The sequence below is a fragment of the Tachypleus tridentatus genome, chromosome 4 (assembly GCF_004210375.1).
Source record: "Tachypleus tridentatus isolate NWPU-2018 chromosome 4, ASM421037v1, whole genome shotgun sequence".
NCBI classification, from domain to species: domain Eukaryota; kingdom Metazoa; phylum Arthropoda; class Merostomata; order Xiphosura; family Limulidae; genus Tachypleus; species Tachypleus tridentatus.
In genome coordinates, this window is record NC_134828.1 from 12,443,933 (window position 1) to 12,466,267 (window position 22,335).

General features: G+C 36.4%; 1 protein-coding gene across 2 annotated transcripts in view; it reads right to left on the reverse strand.

The window, feature by feature from the left end:
• Positions 1–22,335, reverse strand: part of LOC143248232 (inaD-like protein) — a 225,622-nt gene that overhangs the window by 171,778 nt on the left and 31,509 nt on the right. For both annotated transcript variants that reach the window (XM_076496657.1, XM_076496655.1), the window contains exons 3-4: positions 19,352–19,455; positions 16,771–16,854 (exon numbers count right to left, since the gene is read on the reverse strand). In XM_076496657.1, coding sequence (XP_076352772.1) covers positions 16,771–16,854; positions 19,352–19,455 — 188 coding nt within the window. The remainder of the gene's footprint in view (positions 1–16,770; positions 16,855–19,351; positions 19,456–22,335) is intronic.

The window sequence follows — 22,335 nt, forward strand, 5'->3', positions numbered from 1 at the left end:
GAATCTTACTTTCACATAGATCTTTCAAGAGTTCACACAGTTGGATAGGATAGTAGCGTTATCTACCAACAGTTCAGACATCATCTTAGTTATGTTTTGGATGAAGAGTGTTTTTTACTTGGCTTCTTTTTTTTAAATTATATTCGTTATCTTTGGTCAATTTAGTGAAAGTCGTAAATTCTGATTTGATTCTGCATTCTTTCTATGCCTCTTGTTATTGTCATCTTTACTCTTACCTGCTATGTAATCAGTGAATCTGAGAATAGCAATGTTTCAAATGTGTAATTTTGTAAAAATAAAATAAGTAAAACAAAAAGACAAGAAAAGGTTTAACACAGTTTTATTTCAAAGTATGATTATATAGTTGGTTAATCTTCACTTATACTACAATGCTAAGCCTTAAAACGATTAATTCTGTTTGTTCTATTACACTGTTAAGCCTAACTCTGAGTACCGAAAAACAAGCAATTTGCGAAATCACTTTAATACGAGTTACATTTTTGTCAACGATTGTTACTGAACTGCAAAAGATAACTCTCTACTGATGTTAAACAATAATGTAATAAAAATTAGGTGAACTCTAAAGAGCTTTTGCTTACTTGTTTGTTGTAGAACAAAGCCACACTGGATTATCTGTCGTTTCTACTCACGGATATGGAATGCTAGATTTTAGCCCTGTAAGTCCCTGATCGTATCGCAATACCACTTAGAAATAAGCTTTATTTCATTTGCAGTGGTGTTAATCAGTTGTCTATTATTTCAGTTTTGTGTTCCAATGACGTACTAGACGTGTGTTTTGTGTGTTTTTCTTTTAGCAAAGCCACAAAGGCTATCTGCTCAGCCCACCGAGGGGAATCGAACGTACTAGACAAACGGGTAAAAGTTAGCAAGCGATACACTAACATTATTTGTGAAGTTAGGCCTATCATTTAGTGAACCTACGGTAAAGGAATAACTGAATAATTCGGCGACTGTTTCTTACGATCAATTAACAAAAAACCTACGATTTGAAAAGGTAATCAATAAACAACGGGAACGTAAGTTTCCAGTGTTTACCTAATGGATGTTGACGAATGTATTCACTTTACAAAAAGAAAATGTTTAATTTCAAACGTAAGCACACAATAACTATTAAAACATTATGAGGCTACAAAGATATTATCATAATGTAGCTGTTAAAATAGAAGAAAACTAATACGTACGCTCAGTTTTCTGCATAACACACGGTTTGTAGCATTTTTAAACCGTATGCATTCAGACATTAGTATAGTACAAGTATTCGTTTGGCCTACAAGGACGCTGTCCAATTTATACGTGTAAACGCTGTGCATGTAACGACCTCAAAAGAAAGTTGAAACACTACAAAAGGCGACGGCTCTTTCCGATGATTAACTTTATTGGCTTTGTTAATGTTCATCCTCATAGCATTTAATTAGCATCAGACCGAGTTTGGACCAGTTGTGGTTGGAGTATGACACACTCTACCAATTAAGGATGTATCATTATTGTTCGGAGACTATTTATCTGTGGTAACATTTATTGCAATCCAAAATGGTTAGAGATCTGACAACTGTTTCATCTAAGGATGATGTTATTGCTGAGTTGGATCCCAGTGTGTTTCCCTCCTGTGCTGTGACTTGAGCTCAGACTAAGAAATTAAGCTAAAAATAAATGGTAAAGATATTCAGAGGACAATATTATAGATATGCCTCGCGCATTTTTTGGATCCGGCAGGGATCTTGTGGGTTATCGTCCTACTGACGTTTTCTCAGTGAGTGAGCATAATGTACGTGAGGGATTTAGTTCATGTGATAAACTGATCACTGAGTAAGATAAGGATTCGCAGATCTTTTCACTATTTAAACATGTACTTCCGAAAGTTATCAATGGTTATTTTTACAAAAATGGTGTGGTTATGGGAAAGTAGAGATCGCCAGATGTGCCAGCTTCAGAAGACTGGTTTATCAAATCGTTGTTCTGAAAGCATATCCTTCTGAAATATTGAAAGTTGCTCATTAACTAACCATGGGAGATAATTTTGGTGTTACAAAACGTGTGGCAAATTTACGAGACATTTCTTTTTCGACAAAAATTTTTCTCGGTTTTGTAAAACTTGTCATACCTGTCAGTTAGTCGGAAAACCTAACCAGGAAATTCCCGTCACTCAGTTGAAAACTATCCCAGCTTTCGAAGAACCTTTTAGTCGTGTTATTGTGGATTGTGTTGGATCTTTAAAAAATAATCGATCAGAGTATCGGTATTTGTTGACTATTATGCGCGCATTCACTTGATTCCCTGAAGCTATCCCTTTGAGAAAACTTTTAGAAGAAATTCTAAGGCTTTGATTAATTTCTTTACTTTTGTTGGCTTGCTTAAAGAAATTCAGAAAATAAATTTTATGTTAGGGTTGTTTCAACAAGTTGTTTATCAGTGCGGTACTAAACAGATCAATCTAGTGCATGTCATCCAGAACTGTAAGGTGCTCTTTAGAGATTCTATTCTACCTTGAAAAATATGATTCGGACTTACTGTCTTGCTAACGAGAAGAATTGGGATGAAGGAGTTATTATTAGTATTATTTGTTGTTCGTGAGTCAGTTCAGGAGTCCTTAGGGTTCAGCTCGTTTGAGTTGGTCATTCAATGGGTGACTCTTTGAAGTTGCTGAAGGAACAATGGCTGGAAGGTGACCCGAAATAAATGCACTTACTAGATGACGTTTCCAAGTGTCGGTCCAGACTCTTACGTGCTTGTGAATTGGCTATGGAAGATTTGAAATCATCTCAAGCTCAATAAGTAATGTTTAAGACAGCAAGGCTGAAGAGCATAAGTTCCGTCCTGATGACATGGTTTTAGTTTCGTTATTCGCTATGGAACATTCACTCAAAGCTAGATATCATGGTCCCTGTGAGATTGTTTGCAAAGTTAATGACATGGACTATGTTTTAAAAACACCGGATTGTCGAAAGGCTATCAGCTATGCCATATTAATATGTTAAAGCTCTATCATATCCGAAATCAATTCGAAAATACTTTAGCCATTGAGTGTTCTTCTAATACTGATGACAGTCGCTTTGACTCAGACACCGGTAAATTTAAAAATATTGGAGATGAATGAAAAACCAAATTGAGTAATTCTGGCCAATCTTGATTCAAAAGTTGATCTATTACCTACTGAAAAGAAAAATCAATTTGCTAGTTTATTGATTGAATAGTACTGAATGTTCCTAATCAAACCAACAGTGCTGTAGATATGGATGAAGCTTCTCTTGTGAGTCAACATCCCTCTCACGTGAATCCAATCAAGACCAATAAAATGCGTAAATATATATCTTATATGCTGAAAAACGGAATTATAGAATCCAGTAATAGTGACTGGTCTTCATCTTGTGTACTGGTTCCTAAATCTGATGATTAGGTTAGATTCTGTACAGCCATTCGCAAAGTAAATACTTGGACAAAGACTGCCTCTTATCCAGTTCTACGAATGGAGGATTGTATTGATAGGATAAAATTAAAAGCCAAATATATCAGAAAATGTGGTCTGCTGAAGAGATACTGGGATGTTCCTCTAACTGACAGGACAAAAGAAATATCTACTTTTATTACTCCTGGTGGATTATATCCGTACAATGTAATGTATTTTAAGATGAAAAAATTCTCAAACAATTTTTCAGCGAATGAAAACTCAATTTCTCAACAATCTGTCAGATGTTGAAATTTATATTGATGATACTGTAATTTATATTGATGATACTGTAATTTACATTGATGATACTGTAATTTATATTGATGATACTGTAATTTACATTGATGATACTGTAATTTACATTGATGATACTGTAATTTATATTGATGATACTGTAATTTACATTGATGATACTGTAATTTACATTGATGATACTGTAATTTATATTGATGATACTGTAATTTACATTGATGATACTGTAATTTATATTGATGATACTGTAATTTATATTGATGATACTGTAATTTACATTGATGATACTGTAATTTACATTGATGATACTGTAATTTATATTGATGATACTGTAATTTATATTGATAATACTGTAATTTCTAGTTACACGTGGGAAGAACATTTATGTGTGTCACGTGATGTTTTTGAAAGGTTTAAGAAAGCCAGTCTCACTGTAAGTTTGGCAAAAAAGTGACTTTAGTAAAACCAAAGTTGCTTACTTAGGTTAAGTATTAAGCCATGACCGAGTCTACTTAATTCAAATTACTGTACAGTTGACTGTACAGTAAATTATCCAACTCCTACCAACAAGAATAATTTGATGATACTTTTAGGAAGGGCTGATTATTACAGGAAGTTCTGTGAAACTTTTGCTGACATCACTGTACCATTAATAAACCTAATGAAGAAAAATTAAAAGTTCAAGTGGTATCAAACATGTTAATCTGCCTTTGAAGATGTTAAATCTTTACTACTCTGTATCAATGACACCTGACTTTGATAAGTCTTTCGCATTAGTTGTTGATGCCAGCGATTGTGGTGCTATTCTATTACAATCAGATGACAAAGGTATTGAACACCCTGCTTGTTATTTTTCTAAAAAGTTTAACTATCATCAAAAGAATTATTCTACTGTGGAAACAAGAAATTAGCTTTAGTGTTAGCTGTAGAACCTTTCAGTAACCATGTATCTGCATCACAACAATCTATTATAATTTACATTGATCATAGATCGTCAATGTTTCTGAACTAAATGAAGGGCAAAAACAAAAGACTGTTAACTTAGTATCATTACAAGAGAATGATTTGAAGATAACCATGTTGAAGGGTTGGTAACATTTCTGCTGATGCACTTTCACGTGCTATGTAATATGACGATATAACCAGGTTATTTGTATTGATTGTGTTACTTACTGTCATGGTTATTGAAGTTTCAAAATTCGTTGCGCAATGTATTACATTTAATGTATAGTTCGATATTATAAACATAATATCCTAGCTCAAAATAGTCAAACATCAATTTTTAATTGTTAAAAGAGGGGTGGGTAAAAGATTTACTATTGTATATCTATTTTAATATCGATGTATAGGTTAAACTTATATTTAGAAATGTACATAACTAATAGTTAATATGTATACGAAGTTCCCGCCACCCACTACAGTTGTAAAAGATTCTCAAGTGTGAGAATCAACAATATATGTATGTATGTAAACACTAGTTAGTCTTGTTGTGCAGGCTGAAATTTCTAGAAATTCTCCTCATGCCCAAAAATGTGACCAACGCAACGCATGAAGAGAGAGCATATATTATTAGTTTGAAAGATATCTGAATTTCCTGATTAATAAGTGCCAATCAGAATTATAACTTCCGAGATTTATTGTTTGTTTTTTTTAATTTCGCCAAAGCTACTCGAGAGCTATCTGTCCTAGCCGTCCCTAATTTAGCAATGTAAGACTAGAGGGAAGGCAGCTAGTCATCACCACCCACCGCCAACTCTTGGGCTACTCTTTTACCAACGAATAGTGGAATTGACCGTCACATTATAACGTTCCCACTGCTGGGAGGGCGAGCATGTTTGGCGCGACCGGGATGCGAACCCGCGACCCTCAGATTACGAGTCGCACGCCTAAACACGCTTGGCCATGCCGGGCCGTGTCACACAGGCCACACACTTGTGCATCAGTCCCAGATAAAAGAAAATGATGAATTAAAGAAACTGTGACCAATGTGTAGTCCAACCAGGACAACGTCCTCCTTCTGGTCCTTATTGGAAGCAAGATGGGCAAAGTCCAATATAATGTTTTATTTGGAAAAGCTTGTTTTCACATTGCACACTTCAAGTAGACTGTTAATTAGCACAGAACCGAGCCTTGAATATAGGATCATAGCCCATGTATGGAACAGGCACAGCCACGATAGCACCAGAGTAGACGGACTTAGCTGCAGTGTTAGAGAGCTTGTTCCCGTGCATACTGACGTGGCTTGGTATCCATAGAACTGGAGATAAATGGATAATAAAGAAAAATGGGTCAGTCGGTTTTGAATATCGACGAGAACAAGATGAGAAATAATGTGAAGCAATTCCAGTATGGAGCTAAGTGAATCAGTGTAAACAGTATGGTTCATGTACTGCATACCTTCTATGCGAACCACGGCGAGAGAAATAGCATACAATTCGGCAATTTTGTCTGCAACCACTAAACCACAATACACCACGGAAGAGCCTACAGCGTCACCTGATTTTCAACCATCTGTATAAATGGGAATGGAAGGATGGTTGAAAAGATGTTCGGCAAATGGAAGATGGTACTTTTAATTGGGAGTATCCGCTTTCTTCAGATGACTCAAAGGAAGGTCACATTATGAAATAGTGATAAGCCATAATGGGATGGGTTGGCCACTGGAGACAGTAACGTCATATAAGGACAGACTCAATTCAGCCAACTGCACTTGGATATGAAGGCAAAAAGGAATAATGGCAGACCATCTACTTTCAAAAAGCATGACCCACTGAGGAAGGAAAACACAACCCCAGGTGAAACGATGTGGTAAGGTTCGAAGTTTAGAAGTAGACAGCAAAGACAGTTGCAAACAACGGAGGTCCAAGAGACTCAGTGTACAAACTCTGGACTGGAGAAGTGCAGAAAGCCCCCGTGCAGGGCCAAAGTCCCAAATGGTGAATGGGATCCAACATATTCAAGGCTGAGGTACTGGCAGAGCTGTAGACCATGGAACCATGGTTCAGTTTTGATCAACTGAGGGCACAATAGATCTTTATCATGGAACATCAATTTGCTCCCAAAGAGATGGAAGAGAGGACAGGGAGAATGTTTAGTGCCCTAATACACTTGATGCATAGCTGTTTAATGTGTGTAATGAAAGTCAGCTTATGGTCAAATGTAAGCCCCAAGAACTATGCTTTGGAGACCACAGGAAGCACAATTTCTCTGAGATGGAGCTCGGGATCAGGATGATGACAGAAGTTCATGCAAACGGTTTTAGAGAGAGAGAAGGTAAAACCGTTTGTTGTGGTCCATTTCAATAAACGAATGAGAGCAGTCTGTAGTGGCCACTCAATAAATCTCATGCTCAATGATTGACACAAAATGTGGAAGTCGTCGACGACACAGAGTCTGTTTGCAACTGTAGGGGAGAGTTGTCCACTGATAGCATTAATCTTTGTAATGAAAAGTGTGATACTCAAGACACAGCTCTGAAGGACTCCAAGCTTCTGTGGGAAAGAAGAAATTGTCAAACCTACTTGGACTTGGAATCGCCCATCCATTAAAAATGTTTAATGAAAATGGGAAAATGGCAATGCAACCCATATGAGTGGAGATGTCGCAAGATGACATGCCTCCACTCAATACCATAAGCTTTCTCAAGGTAAAAAAATACGGAAACAAGATGTTGTCACTTGAGAAACGCTTTATTGATTGACATTTCAAGATAAATCTGGTGGTACACAGTGGAGCACTGTTGCTGGAACCTACACTGATTGGGTGAGAGGAAGTTGTTTGATCCAGGGAACTAAACAAGATGAGCATTAACTATTTTCCCTAAGATCTTACGGAGACAGTTTGTCAACCTAATTGGATGAAAGTTTGAAGAAATCTTGGAAAATGTTTGACTGAATCAGCTTGGGAAGACAATAGCATGATGACAAATATCAGGGAAAACATTTTCCTACTATAGCCAGTTAAAAACAACCAGAAGAATAGCAAGAGAGGCAGGAAAGAGATAGAGCAGCATCTCGTAGTGAATATCATCTGATTCGACTGATATACTGCCAGACTGATGACGAGTAAACTTGAGTTCTACCAGTGTAAAAGGGTGATTACAGTCGTAGACACGATCAACCTGAAAGGAAAGAGGCGATCGCTCGCCCGAGTCTTGATAGCTAAAATGGTATGGGACGAAGCAGAAGTGCTAGATGCACGAGAAAAACTTTCACCAAGAGTATCAGCGATGCTCTGGACACCAGCAACTCTCTGGCTATTGGAGAGTAAGATCGAAAGGAGCAAAAGTATACTTCCCACTAGCCTTTGTCTCCCATGACTTTAGAATTGGTGGTAGAAGAGATGCTGGTTGTGAACTTAATCCAAGATTCTTTTTGGCTTTGACATCTTACCTGCTGAGGATGTGCATGAGCCCACTGAAGATCATTATGGTTTAAAACTATGGGATATCTTTTGTAAGTATCCCAGGCCCGTTTTTGAGTCTTCTGTGCCACGAAAAGGCAGGATTCCACCATGGATAAGGATACCATGGAAAACTTGTCGAAGTTTTAGGAATAAATTGAACAGCTGCTTGAACAATACAGTCGGTTGCTGCTGCCACACAGTTGTCTATCGATGGCCAACAGATGGCGACAGGTTCAAGTTTTGAGAAAGCAGTGAAAGAGAGCTAATTGCCCTGATACAGCTTCCATCGAGGCACGTGAATCGGGTGTCATCTACCACGGCCAGTTTTCTTCAAAATGATCACTGCCTCGTGTATCACTGTCAACTCCCCAAAAGAAATGAGAGAAAGTAAAGGTCAGCAGAGAGAGAGAACAATGGCAGTAAAAGACTAACTAGGTATATGAAAATAAGTATAATAACCAATATTGAAAAGTGAAAGATTGTGATCCTAGATCATATGTTCTACAGAACAATGCCTCTCCGTCAATATCAGCACTACCCAAGAGGGGACTACGTCCATTAAAATTCCCCAGGATTAAAAAGGGAAAAGGCAACTGCTCAATGAGAGTATCAAGGTCTGATTGATCATAGGTCTCTCCAGGAGACAGGTGGAGAGAACAAACAGTAATGTTACGACCTAACGAAAAACGGATGGCTATGGCCTCCAAGAGTGTATCTGGTGGCAAAGACAGGGAGGGCACATGCTGGTCGATCAGCAATGCCACCCTTTCATGCAATCGTCCATCACACAACTTGTCATAGCTTTACAAAGAAAACTGCTGAAAGGTGACTGCATCAGCAGGTTTCAGAAAAGTTTCCTGTTAAGAGAAACAATTAGGGAAGTAAGAATCCATCAAATCCCTATTGCCATCTATTTTCAAACAGAAACCTTGACATTTCCATTGTATCAATATGACCATTTTTATTTACGTGGATAACCTCTCAGTTTACGACCACGTCGTCTTTCTTTATTAGAAGGAGGGCTTTCGACCTCCAATGATCTTGCCCTAGATCGAGTAGGCAGGTCTTTGTCAGTAAAAATAGAGCCCCGTGACTGAAGCCAACAATGAATAATCGTTCGACTCTCGGGGCTGAAGAAGGTGGGCCCGAGAATATGCAAGAAGCTGGGGCCAAAAGAAGGAAACACGAGTAGTCACTGGAAGGATTGGTAGGTACACGAATTGGAGTAGATGTTGACTCGTTTACTTTCTTAACTACAGAGAGCAAAAGACTCTTCACATACTTGGAGAACGATTCTAATGGAGGCATGGAAAGATTTGTCTACACTCCCACTATATTAGTGCAATGGTGTGCAGCAGCATATGTCCGAGATGGAGTGGTGGATGGTAACTTTCGAGCCTCGAGGTAAAAAATGTCGTGAACCATTTTAAAATGCTGTATCTCTTTTTTCTCCACTCGCCGAGTGCAAAAACGAAAGTAAGAGAAGTGAGAACCAGTACAATTAATAACATGAGGGTCCATTTTGCACTCGTGGACATCATGGTCCTTACCACTGCAACAAGCACATGTCAAGGAACCATGACATGATGCCTTTGAGTGACTAACCCGCCGACACTGAAAACATCCGAGAGGGTTCGAAATATATTGATGGTAGCAGGTTATCGTGGTGATGTACACTTCAAAATTAGGACACTGGTCATCAACATAATTTCATCTTTGCGATTGGAGACACGCCTCATTGAAGAAACTCCTTGGGTGGAGAAACTAGCAAGGATCTCTGACTTGGGATGTTTTTCAAATCCTTTTTAACAGTAACTCATCATGACGATTTCAAAGCAGCACGGGGAGTACCCTCAATTGGTATATCTCCAATGGCCTTCAAATGCAAGAGGAGTTCACTATGTTTTGAAGTGGATGTTTCCACCAAGATGTCACCAGAGCAAAGCTTTTTGACTGACTCAGGAGAGCCAGCAAACCACTCTAGTCCCTTTTGAATAAAAAGGAGATATTTGCCCTAAAGATTTGTTTGATAAAGAGTGTAAGATTATAGAATGAGATACAGGTGTTGTAAAAGTTAAAGATTATTGTTCAGAATCTTCAAGACGTGGTCATTTACCCATGATCTGTTTTTTTCAAAAAATCTAGTTTAATTTTGATTTGGAGAATCCATAATAAAGAAATAAATTTCGGTGCCCACTTACCCCATCCACTATGGAGTCTCACGAGAGGACACACTGCAATGACAAACAAGGACATGCAGCAATGCTAGGGTCTCATAAGCACTATACCCAAACACTAGCATAAGACAGAATGTTTACAACACCCTTTGAGAACATCCAACACTAGTTGTCGGTTGACTGTAACCCACGTGAACCAGCTGATTGACTTGTAGGGACCCCAAGGACGCCCGTCTACGGGAATTCAAGGCCAAAGTGGTGTGTTGGAGTTGGATCCCTCAATCATCAGGATCTTCTCCTCCCCTTCACAGGTCGCCACGCACGGCAAACACATGGGTGATTGTTTAGATCACAGAGGAGGCAAACTGAGAGTAAAAAACCTGCTCTGGGAGGTCCCTCGCCATGTAAGGAATCCACAACGAGGGGTCAATGCAGAGTTAGCTAGCTACCTGTAAAGTGAATTGTATCTGTGTCAACTCGAAATTAACTCGCTCATTGCGAATCCTCGATATAATACCAAAAAATTCCAGACCAGATAGAAGACTCAATACTGTTTGAAAATTTATAAAATGGAGCTGTTGCTTATATGATAGTGGAAAAACTTTTAATATGTGATATGCAACTCCCAACATCGCTAAATTTTTATCCTGTTTGCATGTAGATTTTCAATAGGAATTACGATTTTTCCATTTCGTCTCCGTTTTCCATTACGGAGAGCTTTATTCTTCTCCATTCTCAGGGTGCGTCATCTACATAAATATAATAGTATTGTCTGTTGTATATCCATGTAAATATACTTCACAGGGGGTGGATGGTTCTTCACCTTTGCATTTTGCAGCTTTTATGAGATTTTGCGGGGTTTTTTTCCCACTACTTCGCCCCTTTCACATATCTTCATCAAGTTTGCCATGAAGGTTTGTTGTGTCTACAAGGATATGCATGCAAATTAACGGTTTAACACTTTATGTTTTGCTGGGTTTTTTGAGCATTTTGCCTTTTTTACATTATGTATAAAGGATACTACTTTTCTTACCATAAGATAACTTTTCATTAATCATGAATTTACATAACTTCCGTCCATGGTACGGGGTATCCCAGCTAGTTATTTCTAGTAACCGTTATTGCAAATTCTATCATTGTTTGTATATTAAAATATATTTTTATTAAAAATGAAACTATGTGTACCAGTCTTGTTGACAATAACAATAAATTGGATAAATAACGATATTTATTTAACTTCTAAATTTCAAGTATCATAAAACACGGTTTCAGGCTATTTGAATTTCTAATGTTTCGTCCGCCTATTACGATTACTAAGTGAGAATGGTTTACCTTATGCTGGTAGTTAATGGCAAAGGGAAAACGGTTTGGAAGATGTATTGAACAATTTATTTCGCTCATGCATAGTATTTCTGAAAAGAAAAGAAATATTAGCCTTAGGAAAACCAAGCTGTTTAATGAGGCATAAGTTTAGCATTTGACGTCGTATACGGAAATCTTCTTGTCAATGCGATAAAAAGAATAAGCGATACAAGTTATCTCACAATCTGAATAGAAAAGTTTTATATAATAAAAATAAGAAACATAAAGGATCCTTTTTCAGAATATCTAAAACCAAAAGAAGAAAAACATCAAATCCAAAGTTTTTCAACAAGTAATAATGACTTTTCTACTACATGAAAAGTTCTGTCAGTGTACAAAGTCTGGACCAGACGTATTTTCTCTCCCTCCAACAGAAACAGTGATTGAAAAAGGTCAGTGGATTGAATATTATTAGCTATCTTCAATGACCGATAGAGAGCCTATCTAATTTCTATATCAAGATCAGATGATGAATATTTAGATCCAGCCTAATTACATCTTCATGTCAAGTCAGAGATTGTTAAGCCTAGTGGTACCGATATGAAAAAGTATGAAGATATCTTAACTTAATTCTTTATTATCTCAAGTTGATGTTCACCTCAATTATAAACTCATTTCTTTGTCTTTTACCCTTTCCCCGTATGAGGCCTATATAGAAACTTCACTCGGTTATAACGAAGAAGTGAAGGGAAGCCATTTGACGTCGTCCATATGGATGACAGACTCGGCGGTAAGTTTTGACGATCTTGGTTTTAACAATTACTGGAACGATGCAATCAATGGGTGGTGCATAAATATGTGTGGCAGCCAAACAGTTGACACTATCAGTTGTCTACATTCAGATGTACACTGCTGGCCAAAATCTTAAGGGAAATGAACTTAGAAACAAATATGCATTTTGCGTTGTTAAACTCAACCACTTATTTGAGTAGAGCTTCGAAAGATGAAAATAAGAAAAGGGAAAATAAAATAAAAACTTTTAGTATTTAATAAGGAAAATGTGGACACTATGAAATTAGCTTAAATACTGACTGGAAAAAAGGTTAAGATCATACTAAAACGAAGCGTTAACTGGTAAACACGTAACGAAATTTAGTCATTTATGTTCAAGCATTAGCGTTGTCAACATCTCCCACTGACATCTCCTGTGTTACATTGAGTAAAAACATGGCAAAAGCTAAAAAGATGACAGAGTTTGAACGTGGCAGAATTGTCGAGCTACAAAAGCAAGGTCTCTCTCAACGTGCCATCACTGGTCAGATTGGACGTAGTAAAACTGCTGTTGTAAATTTCTTAAAAGACCCTGAGGGATACAGAACGAGAATTTCAAGTGGTCGGCCCAAAAAAATTTCGCCGGCGTTGAATAGGAGGATTCGACAGGTTGTCCGGCAAGACACCAGCCGATCGTCGAACAAGATTAAGGCCCTTACGGACGCAGAATGCAGCTCAAGAACAAAAAGATGGCATCTACGAGAGAAAGGCTTTAAAAACCGTAAACGTCTTCAAAGGCCACGCCTCCTTCCACACCACGAAACGGCTCGGTTAAACTTTGCTGAGAAGCACCAAACATGGGACGTAGAAAAGTGAAAAAAGGTTTTGTTCTCTGATGTGAAAAAAATTAATCTGGATGGTGCAGATGACTTCCAACGTTACTGGCACGATAACGATATCCCACCGGAGACATTTTCTACACGACACAGTGGAGGAGGTTCCATCATGATCTGGGTTGTTTTCTCCTTTCATGGAACAATGGAACTTCAGGCTATACAGGGGCGTGAAACAGCAGCTGGCTACATTGGCATGTTAGAGAGCATCCTTATTGACTGAAGGCCCCCGCTAGTGTGGAAATGACTGGAACTTTCAGCAGGACAACGCTGCAATCCACAATGTCCGCTGAACAAAGGACTTTTTCATGGCGAATAACGTGATAAGGAAAAATAAAATATTGTTTGTTTGTTTTGGAATTTTGCGCAAAGCTACACGAGGACTATCTGCGCTATCCGTCCCAAATTTAGTAGTGTAAGACCAGAGAGAAGGCAGCTAGTCATCACCACCCACCGACAACTCTTGGGCTACGCTTTTACCACGAATAGTGGTATTGACCATCACGTTATAACGCTCCCACGGCTGAAAAGGCGAGAATGTTTGGTGCAACGGGGATTCTAACCCGCGACCCTCAGATTACGAGTCGAACGACTTAACCCACCTGGCCATGCCGGGCCTAAAAGTTAAATTTCCTTTGAAATATATGTATATATAGTGTATAAATCAATTTCAATTTCCTTGGGAAGCTCAGAAGCATATATTGACCGTGCACTTTTAGGTCAAATACCAACACGTGTTGTTATCGGATGTGTTGACAATGATGTATTTATTGGGTCTTGGAAGAAAAATTCACACAATTTAAAACATTACAATATCAGTTTCGTGGCAATCAACGTAAATATAAAACAGATTCCCACTAGACCTTTATATCCAGATTATGATGTTGACCTATGTGCATGAATCTACTAAACATTATTTAGCGAAGCTGGAAAACAATTTCAAGATCAAGGAATTGATATGGGATATAACGAAAACCTGGGAGGATATACATTCTTTGATCTTACACGAGATCTATCTGATGGAGATTTTCAGTTTAAGTTGGTGAAGCAGGGAAATATAAAACTAAACACGTCTTGGTAGTGCCTTACCTGATACTATAATGTTCTAGCATAGGCAGAATTCCTGTCAATTTTAGAAATTTATCAGTAGAGAAATATCACATTCGATACTCAATAGAAATATACTAAATGCTACACAATATTTGTGTGAGCAAAAGAAATTTGTAAATGTGTTTGCCAATGGTCAACTAACTGACCACATAGAAAAATAACTGTGCCTCGTCAATTTGGTATTAGTTACAAATCTTGTTTGTTTGTTTTTTGAATTTCGCACAAAGCTACTCGAGGGCTATCTGCGCTATCCGTCCCTAATTTAGCAGTGTAAGACTAGAGGGAAGGCAGTTAGTCATCACCACCCACCGCCAACTCTTGGGATACTCTTTTACCAACGAATAGTGGGATTGACCGTCACATTATAACGCCCCGACGGCTGAAAGAGCGAGCATGTTTGGTGCGACCGGGATTCGAAACTGCGACCCTCGGATTACGAGTCGAACGCCTTAACACGCTTGGCCATTCCGGGCCCCTTTATTAAGTAACAAAAACGTATAACAAGGAATATACACTAAGTTGTCGGAAAGCAAAGTCAGTCTACACATATTTGAGTTTTGTAAATATCAAGGGATATTGTAAGATAAAACTATCCAAACTGTAAGATAGTCGACATATTCCTTTATTATCTTAATATGATTACACCTTCAAGAATTTGTGACTATGTAACTGACTTTACGTGCTATATTTGAACAACAAATATGTGAGATTTAGATTGAAACTTAGTATAGTGGACCTAACGGATTAATTTCATTGTAAACATACTGGATCTATAAAACATAAAAGGAAAAGTATATATTATTTTGTTATCATAACAAACTTGAAAGATACTGAAATGGATTTTCTAGGTTATTTGTCCATTTTATATAAACGATCGAAATACTTGTTGTTTTGGGAAGAGTTTCCTGGATAGCCTTTATCTTAGGTGTCAATAAGCACTTGTATGTAGCGTTATATCTGAATATATGCATTTTTTGTTTAGAAAGCATTATTTTTACTATAATAATCAGTGACACAAGTTAAGGCAGAATTCGAATTTCACTGGTTATTCTTAAATTATAACAATAAGAATAGCTTGTTATTCCCCGCTCCATCTAGTCACTTTAGAAACAATTTCAATCTGATCCTGATGCACCTCTCATGAGACCTTTCCATTAGCTTGTTGGTTTCTCGACTAGACGATGCTATTGAACTGACTTGATAAATCCGGTAACTCGATGAAATACTGGTATAACTGGAGTAATCCAGGAAGATTCTGTAGTCAAGGGTTACAGTAGTAAAGACCTGTGTAGACCACCTGGGTTGTCCTTCTCTTTGTTTCATTAATTAATGTTTCACGTTGTAATTCGTAAATAGTTGTAGATACGGGTGTGTCTATATTCTATCCTAGCTTTAGTAACCTTATGTACGTTTTGTGTTACTTCACCAGTTTTGTTTCTACAATCCCTGTTCACTTCATCTGTGCCTTACCCCATCTTATCTTTTCTAAGATTTATTATGTTCGTAATTCTCCTATAAATCTGTCGTCTCATTATAATTTCTCTTTAAAATTTTCTGCCTTTTTTTCTTGTTATTTTTCGTCTGTTTCCTCTTGGTTTCATTTTAATTTCTATAACATTCTTCTCAAACGTTTAATACTTTGTCTCAGTTTTCTTTATTTCTCGCTTCATAATATTTATTAAAACGTCAATCTTGAGTTTTAATTTTATTTTCATCAAAATAACGTCACATCATTATTAAAGTGATTTATTTCTTCTACCTTAAGAAATACACGTTTTTCTAGCGGTAGGCCTAACTTCAGAAGAAACTTGTTAATTGCTCCCGTATCTTTAATACTTTAATAAAACTAAACTGGATTAATAACTGATCAAGTAAACAGATAAACTGAATAATGCCTTCGCCAACTCAAAAACCAAAACAAACAATTATATTCGAGTCTAATTAAGACTCCGCACGGCCAGGTGGTTCGGGCGCTTGACTCGAAATCTGAGGGACGCGGGTTCGAATCACCGTCACATCAAACATGCTCGCCCTTTCAGCCAGTGGAAGCGTTATAAAGTAATGGCCAATCCAACTATTCGTTGGTAAGAAAGTAGCATAAGAGTTGCGGTGGGTAATGACGACTAGCTGCCTTCTCTCTAATTCTACTCTGCTAAACTATGGACGGCTAGCGCAGATAGCCCTCTTGCAGCTTTGCGCGAAATCCAAAACAAATTAGTCTAATTAATACTTTTATATAATTCAAAGCATTTCTCAAACTCCCAAGAAAATTCCAGACATAACACATTTCGTTACGTCACTTCCAAACGCTACCTAGCGATGCACAATACAAACACACATCCCAATTGCAATATTAAAACTTACCTTACAGCAATATTGGAAACACAGAACTTACCGCTAAAAGAATGTCGCCGGCTTTCAGTCTTCCATCTTTATGAGCTGCACCGCCTTCGTGGACTTTAGTCACACATATAGATTCCTATAAGTTGAAATTTATCGGAGACGAAATAAAAAAATGATATTAGCTACACTGAGAACCTAACAGAATTATCACCAGTGTTATCATAAAATCTGCATTACTATCAAGTATCTCAGTCAATATTCCTATATCCACCTTTTGCGTATTATTACTATTGTGGACAGTTTCACGCAATCTCCGGCAGGTGTCGCTTTTATAAATTTGCATCACAAACGTCATAATTATCAGTATAATTAGATATCCGAAATTTCAAATATACGTTGGTAGGTGACGCATTCACAAAATTATCAGTCTACCCAAGAACGTGTCACTTAGTTAACAAAACCACACTACATAAATTCACAACATAAACGTCAAGATAGGCAAAGATAATAATCAGTGATAGGTGTTCCAAGCATTTTAGTTGACTCCACTGATATAGTATAAATAAGAAACATTCACCAACAGGGGTCTTTATAATCGTGTATTTATTACAAATATACATTGAAAATAAATCGTCATTTATTCAAATATTTTGCTGCCAGTAGCTGGGACAAAGCTTTTAAATCAAACGTCAGATGAAAACGTTTAACTCGAAAACGAAGCTGCGTAATCATCGACTGTCTGTTTCAGATGTTACATAGTTAAGATAGTTGATCTAGAAGTTGATGAAATACTTATCTCAAGAAGGGATACCAGTGGTTCCTCAAAACGTGACCCTTATACTAGAAAAGCAACCGGCAGTTACCGAAACGTTGGCCTTGGGAAAGGTAATAGAAAATTATCTAAACGTTGAACTTGAGAAATACAACATAAAATTACAGAAACGTTCGCCTTGGGATATTAATAGAAAGTTACCGAAAAGTTTCAGAAAGCAAACAACAGTTACCGAAACGTTGACCATGATAAATATAACAAAGTTACCGAAACTTTCGCCTTGGAATATTAAAAGAAAGTTACTGAAACGTTCGCTTCGGGATACCGAAATATTGATACTGAGAACAGCGATGGATGGTCATTGATCGCAACGTCGAATATTTGAAAGAAATAGTTGTAGTTTATTTTTTAATTAGAAATGTAAGTAAGCGCTGTTTATTATTTATATGTGTGATTTTATCAGTCACCAACATATCTGTTTATTATTTATACGGGTGATTTTATCAGTCACCAAGATATCTGTTTATTATTTATACGTGTGATTTTATCAGTCACCAACATATCTGTTTATTATTTATATGTGTGATTTTATCAGTCACCAACATATCTGTTTATTATTTATACGTGTGATTTTATCAGTCACCAACATATCTGTTTATTATTTATACGTGTGATTTTATCAGTCACCAACATATCTGTTTATTATTTATACGTGTGATTTTATCAGTCACCAACATATCTGTTTATTATTTATACGTGCGATTTTATCAGTCACCAACATATCTGTTTATTATTTATACGTGCGATTTTATCAGTCACCAACATATCTGTTTATTATTTATACGTGTGATTTTATCAGTCACCAACATATCTGTTTATTATTTATACGTGTGATTTTATCAGTCACCAACATATCTGTTTATTATTTATACGTGTGATTTTATCAGTCACCAACATATCTGTTTATTATTTATACGTGCGATTTTATCAGTCACCAACATATCTGTTTATTATTTATACGTGTGATTTTATCAGTCACCAACATATCTGTTTATTATTTATACGTGTGATTTTATCAGTCACCAACAAATCTGTTTATTATTTATATGTGTGATTTTATCAGTCACCAACATATCTGTTTATTATTTATACGTGTGATTTTGTCAGTCACCAACATATCTGTTTATTATTTATACGTGCGATTTTATCAGTCACCAAAATATCTGTTTATTATTTATACGTGTGATTTTATCAGTCACCAACATATCTGTTTATTATTTATACGTGCGATTTTGTCAGTCACCAACATATCTGTTTATTATTTATACGTGTGATTTTATCAGTCACCAACATATCTGTTTATTATTTATACGTGCGATTTTATCAGTCACCAACATATCTGTTTATTATTTATACGTGTGATTTTATCAGTCACCAACATATCTGTTTATTATTTATACGTGTGATTTTATCAGTCACCAACATATCTGCTTATTATTTATACTGTGATTTTGTCAGTCACCAACATATCTGTTTATTATTTATACGTGCGATTTTATCAGTCACCAACATATCTGTTTATTATTTATATGTGTGATTTTATCAGTCACCAAGATATCTGTTTATTATTTATACGTGTGATTTTATCAGTCACCAACATATCTGTTTATTATTTATACGTGTGATTTTATCAGTCACCAACATATCTGTTTATTATTTATACGTGCGATTTTATCAGTCACCAACGTATCTGTTTATTATTTATACGTGTGATTTTATCAGTCACCAACATATCTGTTTATTATTTATACGTGTGATTTTATCAGTCACCAACCTGATGTAGTTAAGATATAATACTCACCAAGTATGTGTCGCTTCCACCTGCTACACTGATTCCTAGTTCACTCTTTTCCTTTCTGAGCACCACTGTTGTCTCCACAAAATCTTGAATATTACTTAATGGTCCTGCTGAGAATAATTTAAAATATCTTTCTCTTCCAAGCAGTCACAAACATTCATTTTAATTCAGTCTTTCTAAACCAGTAAAGAAGTCTGAAAAGAAACCTTTGACGAAATTGAATCATATTAGAGATTATATGAAGTGAAACACATGAGATGCGATAGACTAATGCGAGTTCCGTAATTCACGCTGAATATTCAACGTTCACGCTTCGACTAAGTATACACCGTGAGATTTATTCTGTCTTTTCTGCGTCTGCTATGTCAGGTCAATTTTTATTTTAGAATCGGTTTCCTTCGAAGCTTCAGTTGATACTAATGATTAGGATCATTAAAAATATTTTTATAATTCAAGGCATTACTTCAAATCTTTGCACATTTAAAACATCATAAACTATACAGGAATCGAATAGTTGAAACAACAATAAATAAATATAACTACAGCCTTAATGTTTCTAGAAAAATTCAGCCGGTTGTTTAACCCTTGTATGCCCTTGCTGTCTGGGACTTTCGAAAACGTTTAGAAAACATTTTGTTCCAAGTATATACAAAAGCGAGAAGCGTTGGAACCCACATTTTACATATTTTACTTGTATAGCAAGTGTAAATTACTATGTAATAACGTATACTAGACATGTTTTACAACACTACAATACTTATATACTACAACACTAGCTTGTTGTAGATTCACGAAAACCTATTTGATCTCTATTATTTTAATTTTAAAATTTAATTCTGCAAAATAATGTAACTAAGAACCAATAATTCTGACGGCTTATTGATTGAAATGCAGTGTAACTAAGAACCAATTCTTCTGACGGCTTATTGAAATGCAGTGTAACTAAGAACCAATTCTTCTGACGGCTTATTGAAAAGCAGTGTAACTAAGAACCAATTCTTCTGACGGCTTATTGAAAAGCAGTGTAACTAAGAACCAGTACTTATGATGGCTTATTGTTAAGCAGTGTAACTAAAAACCAATGCTTATGATGGCTTATTGAAAAGCAGTGTAACTAAGAACCAATACTTATGATGGCTTATTGAAAAGCAGTGTAACTAAGAACCAATACTTATGATGGCGTATTGAAAAGCAGTGTAACTAAGAACCAATTCTTTTGACGGCTTATTGAAAAACAGTGTAACTAAGAACCAATTCTTTTGACGGTATATTGAAAAGCAGTGTAACTAAGAACCAATACTTCTGACGGCTTATTAAAAAGCAGTGTAACTAAGAACCAATACTTCTGACGGCTTATTGAAAAGCAGTGTAACTAAGAACCAATTCTTTTGACGGCTTAGTAAAAAGCAGTGTAACTAAGAACCAATTCTTTTGACGGCTTATTAAAAAGCAGTGTAACTAAGAACCAATACTTCTGATGGCTTATTGAAAAGCAGTGTAACTAAGAACCAATACTTCTGACGGATTATTGAAAAACAGTGTAACTAGGAACCAATACTTCTGACGGCTTATTGAAAAGCAATGTAACTAAGAACCAATTCTTCTGACGGCTTATTGAAAAGCCGTGTAACTAAGAACCAATTCTTTTGACGGCTTATTAAAAAGCAGTGTAACTAAGAACCAATACTTCTGACGGCTTATTGAAAAGCAGTGTAACTAAGAACCAATACTTATGATGGCCAATTCTTTTGACGGCTTATTGAAAAACAGTGTAACTAAGAACCAATTCTTTTGACGGCTTATTAAAAAGCAGTGTAACTAAGAACCAATTCTTCTGACGGCTTATTGAAAAGCAGTGTAACTAAGAACCAATTCTTTTGACGGCTTATTGAAAAGCAGTGTAACTAAGAACCAATACTTATGATGGCCAATTCTTTTGACGGCTTATTGAAAAACAGTGTAACTAAGAACCAATTCTTATGACGGCTTATTGAAAAGCAGTGTAACTAAGAACCAATACTTCTGACGGCTTATTGAAAAGCAGTGTAACTAAGAACCAATTCTTCTGACGGTTTATTGAAAAGCAGTGTAACTAAGAACCAATTCTTTTGACGGCTTATTAAAAAGCAGTGTAACTAAGAACCAATACTTCTGACGGCTTATTGAAAAGCAGTGTAACTAAGAACCAATTCTTCTGACGGTTTATTGAAAAGCAGTGTAACTAAGAACCAATTCTTTTGACGGCTTATTGAAAAGCAGTGTAACTAAGAACCAATACTTCTGACGGCTTATTGAAAAGCAGTGTAACTAAGAACCAATACTTCTGACGGCTTATTGAAAAGCAGTGTAACGAAGAACCAATACTTATGATGGCCAATTCTTTTGACGGCTTATTGAAAAACAGTGTAACTAAGAACCAATTCTTTTGACGGCTTATTAAAAAGCAGTGTAACTAAGAACCAATTCTTCTGACGGCTTATTGAAAAGCAGTGTAACTAAGAACCAATTCTTTTGACGGCTTATTGAAAAGCAGTGTAACTAAGAACCAATACTTCTGACGGCTTATTGAAAAGCAGTGTAACTAAGAACCAATTCTTTTGACGGCTTATTAAAAAGCAGTGTAACTAAGAACCAATACTTCTGACGGCTTATTGAAAAGCAGTGTAACTAAGAACCAATTCTTCTGACGGTTTATTGAAAAGCAGTGTAACTAAGAAACAATTCTTTTGACGGCTTATTGAAAAGCAGTGTAACTAAGAACCAATTCTTTTGACGGCTTATTAAAAAGCAGTGTAACTAAGAACCAATACTTATGATAGCTTATTGAAAAGCAGTGTAACTAAGAAACAATTCTTTTGACGGCTTATTGAAAAGCAGTGTAACTAAGAACCAATACTTCTGACGGCTTATTGAAAAGCAGTGTAACTAAGAACCAATTCTTCTGACGGTTTATTGAAAAGCAGTGTAACTAAGAACCAATTCTTTTG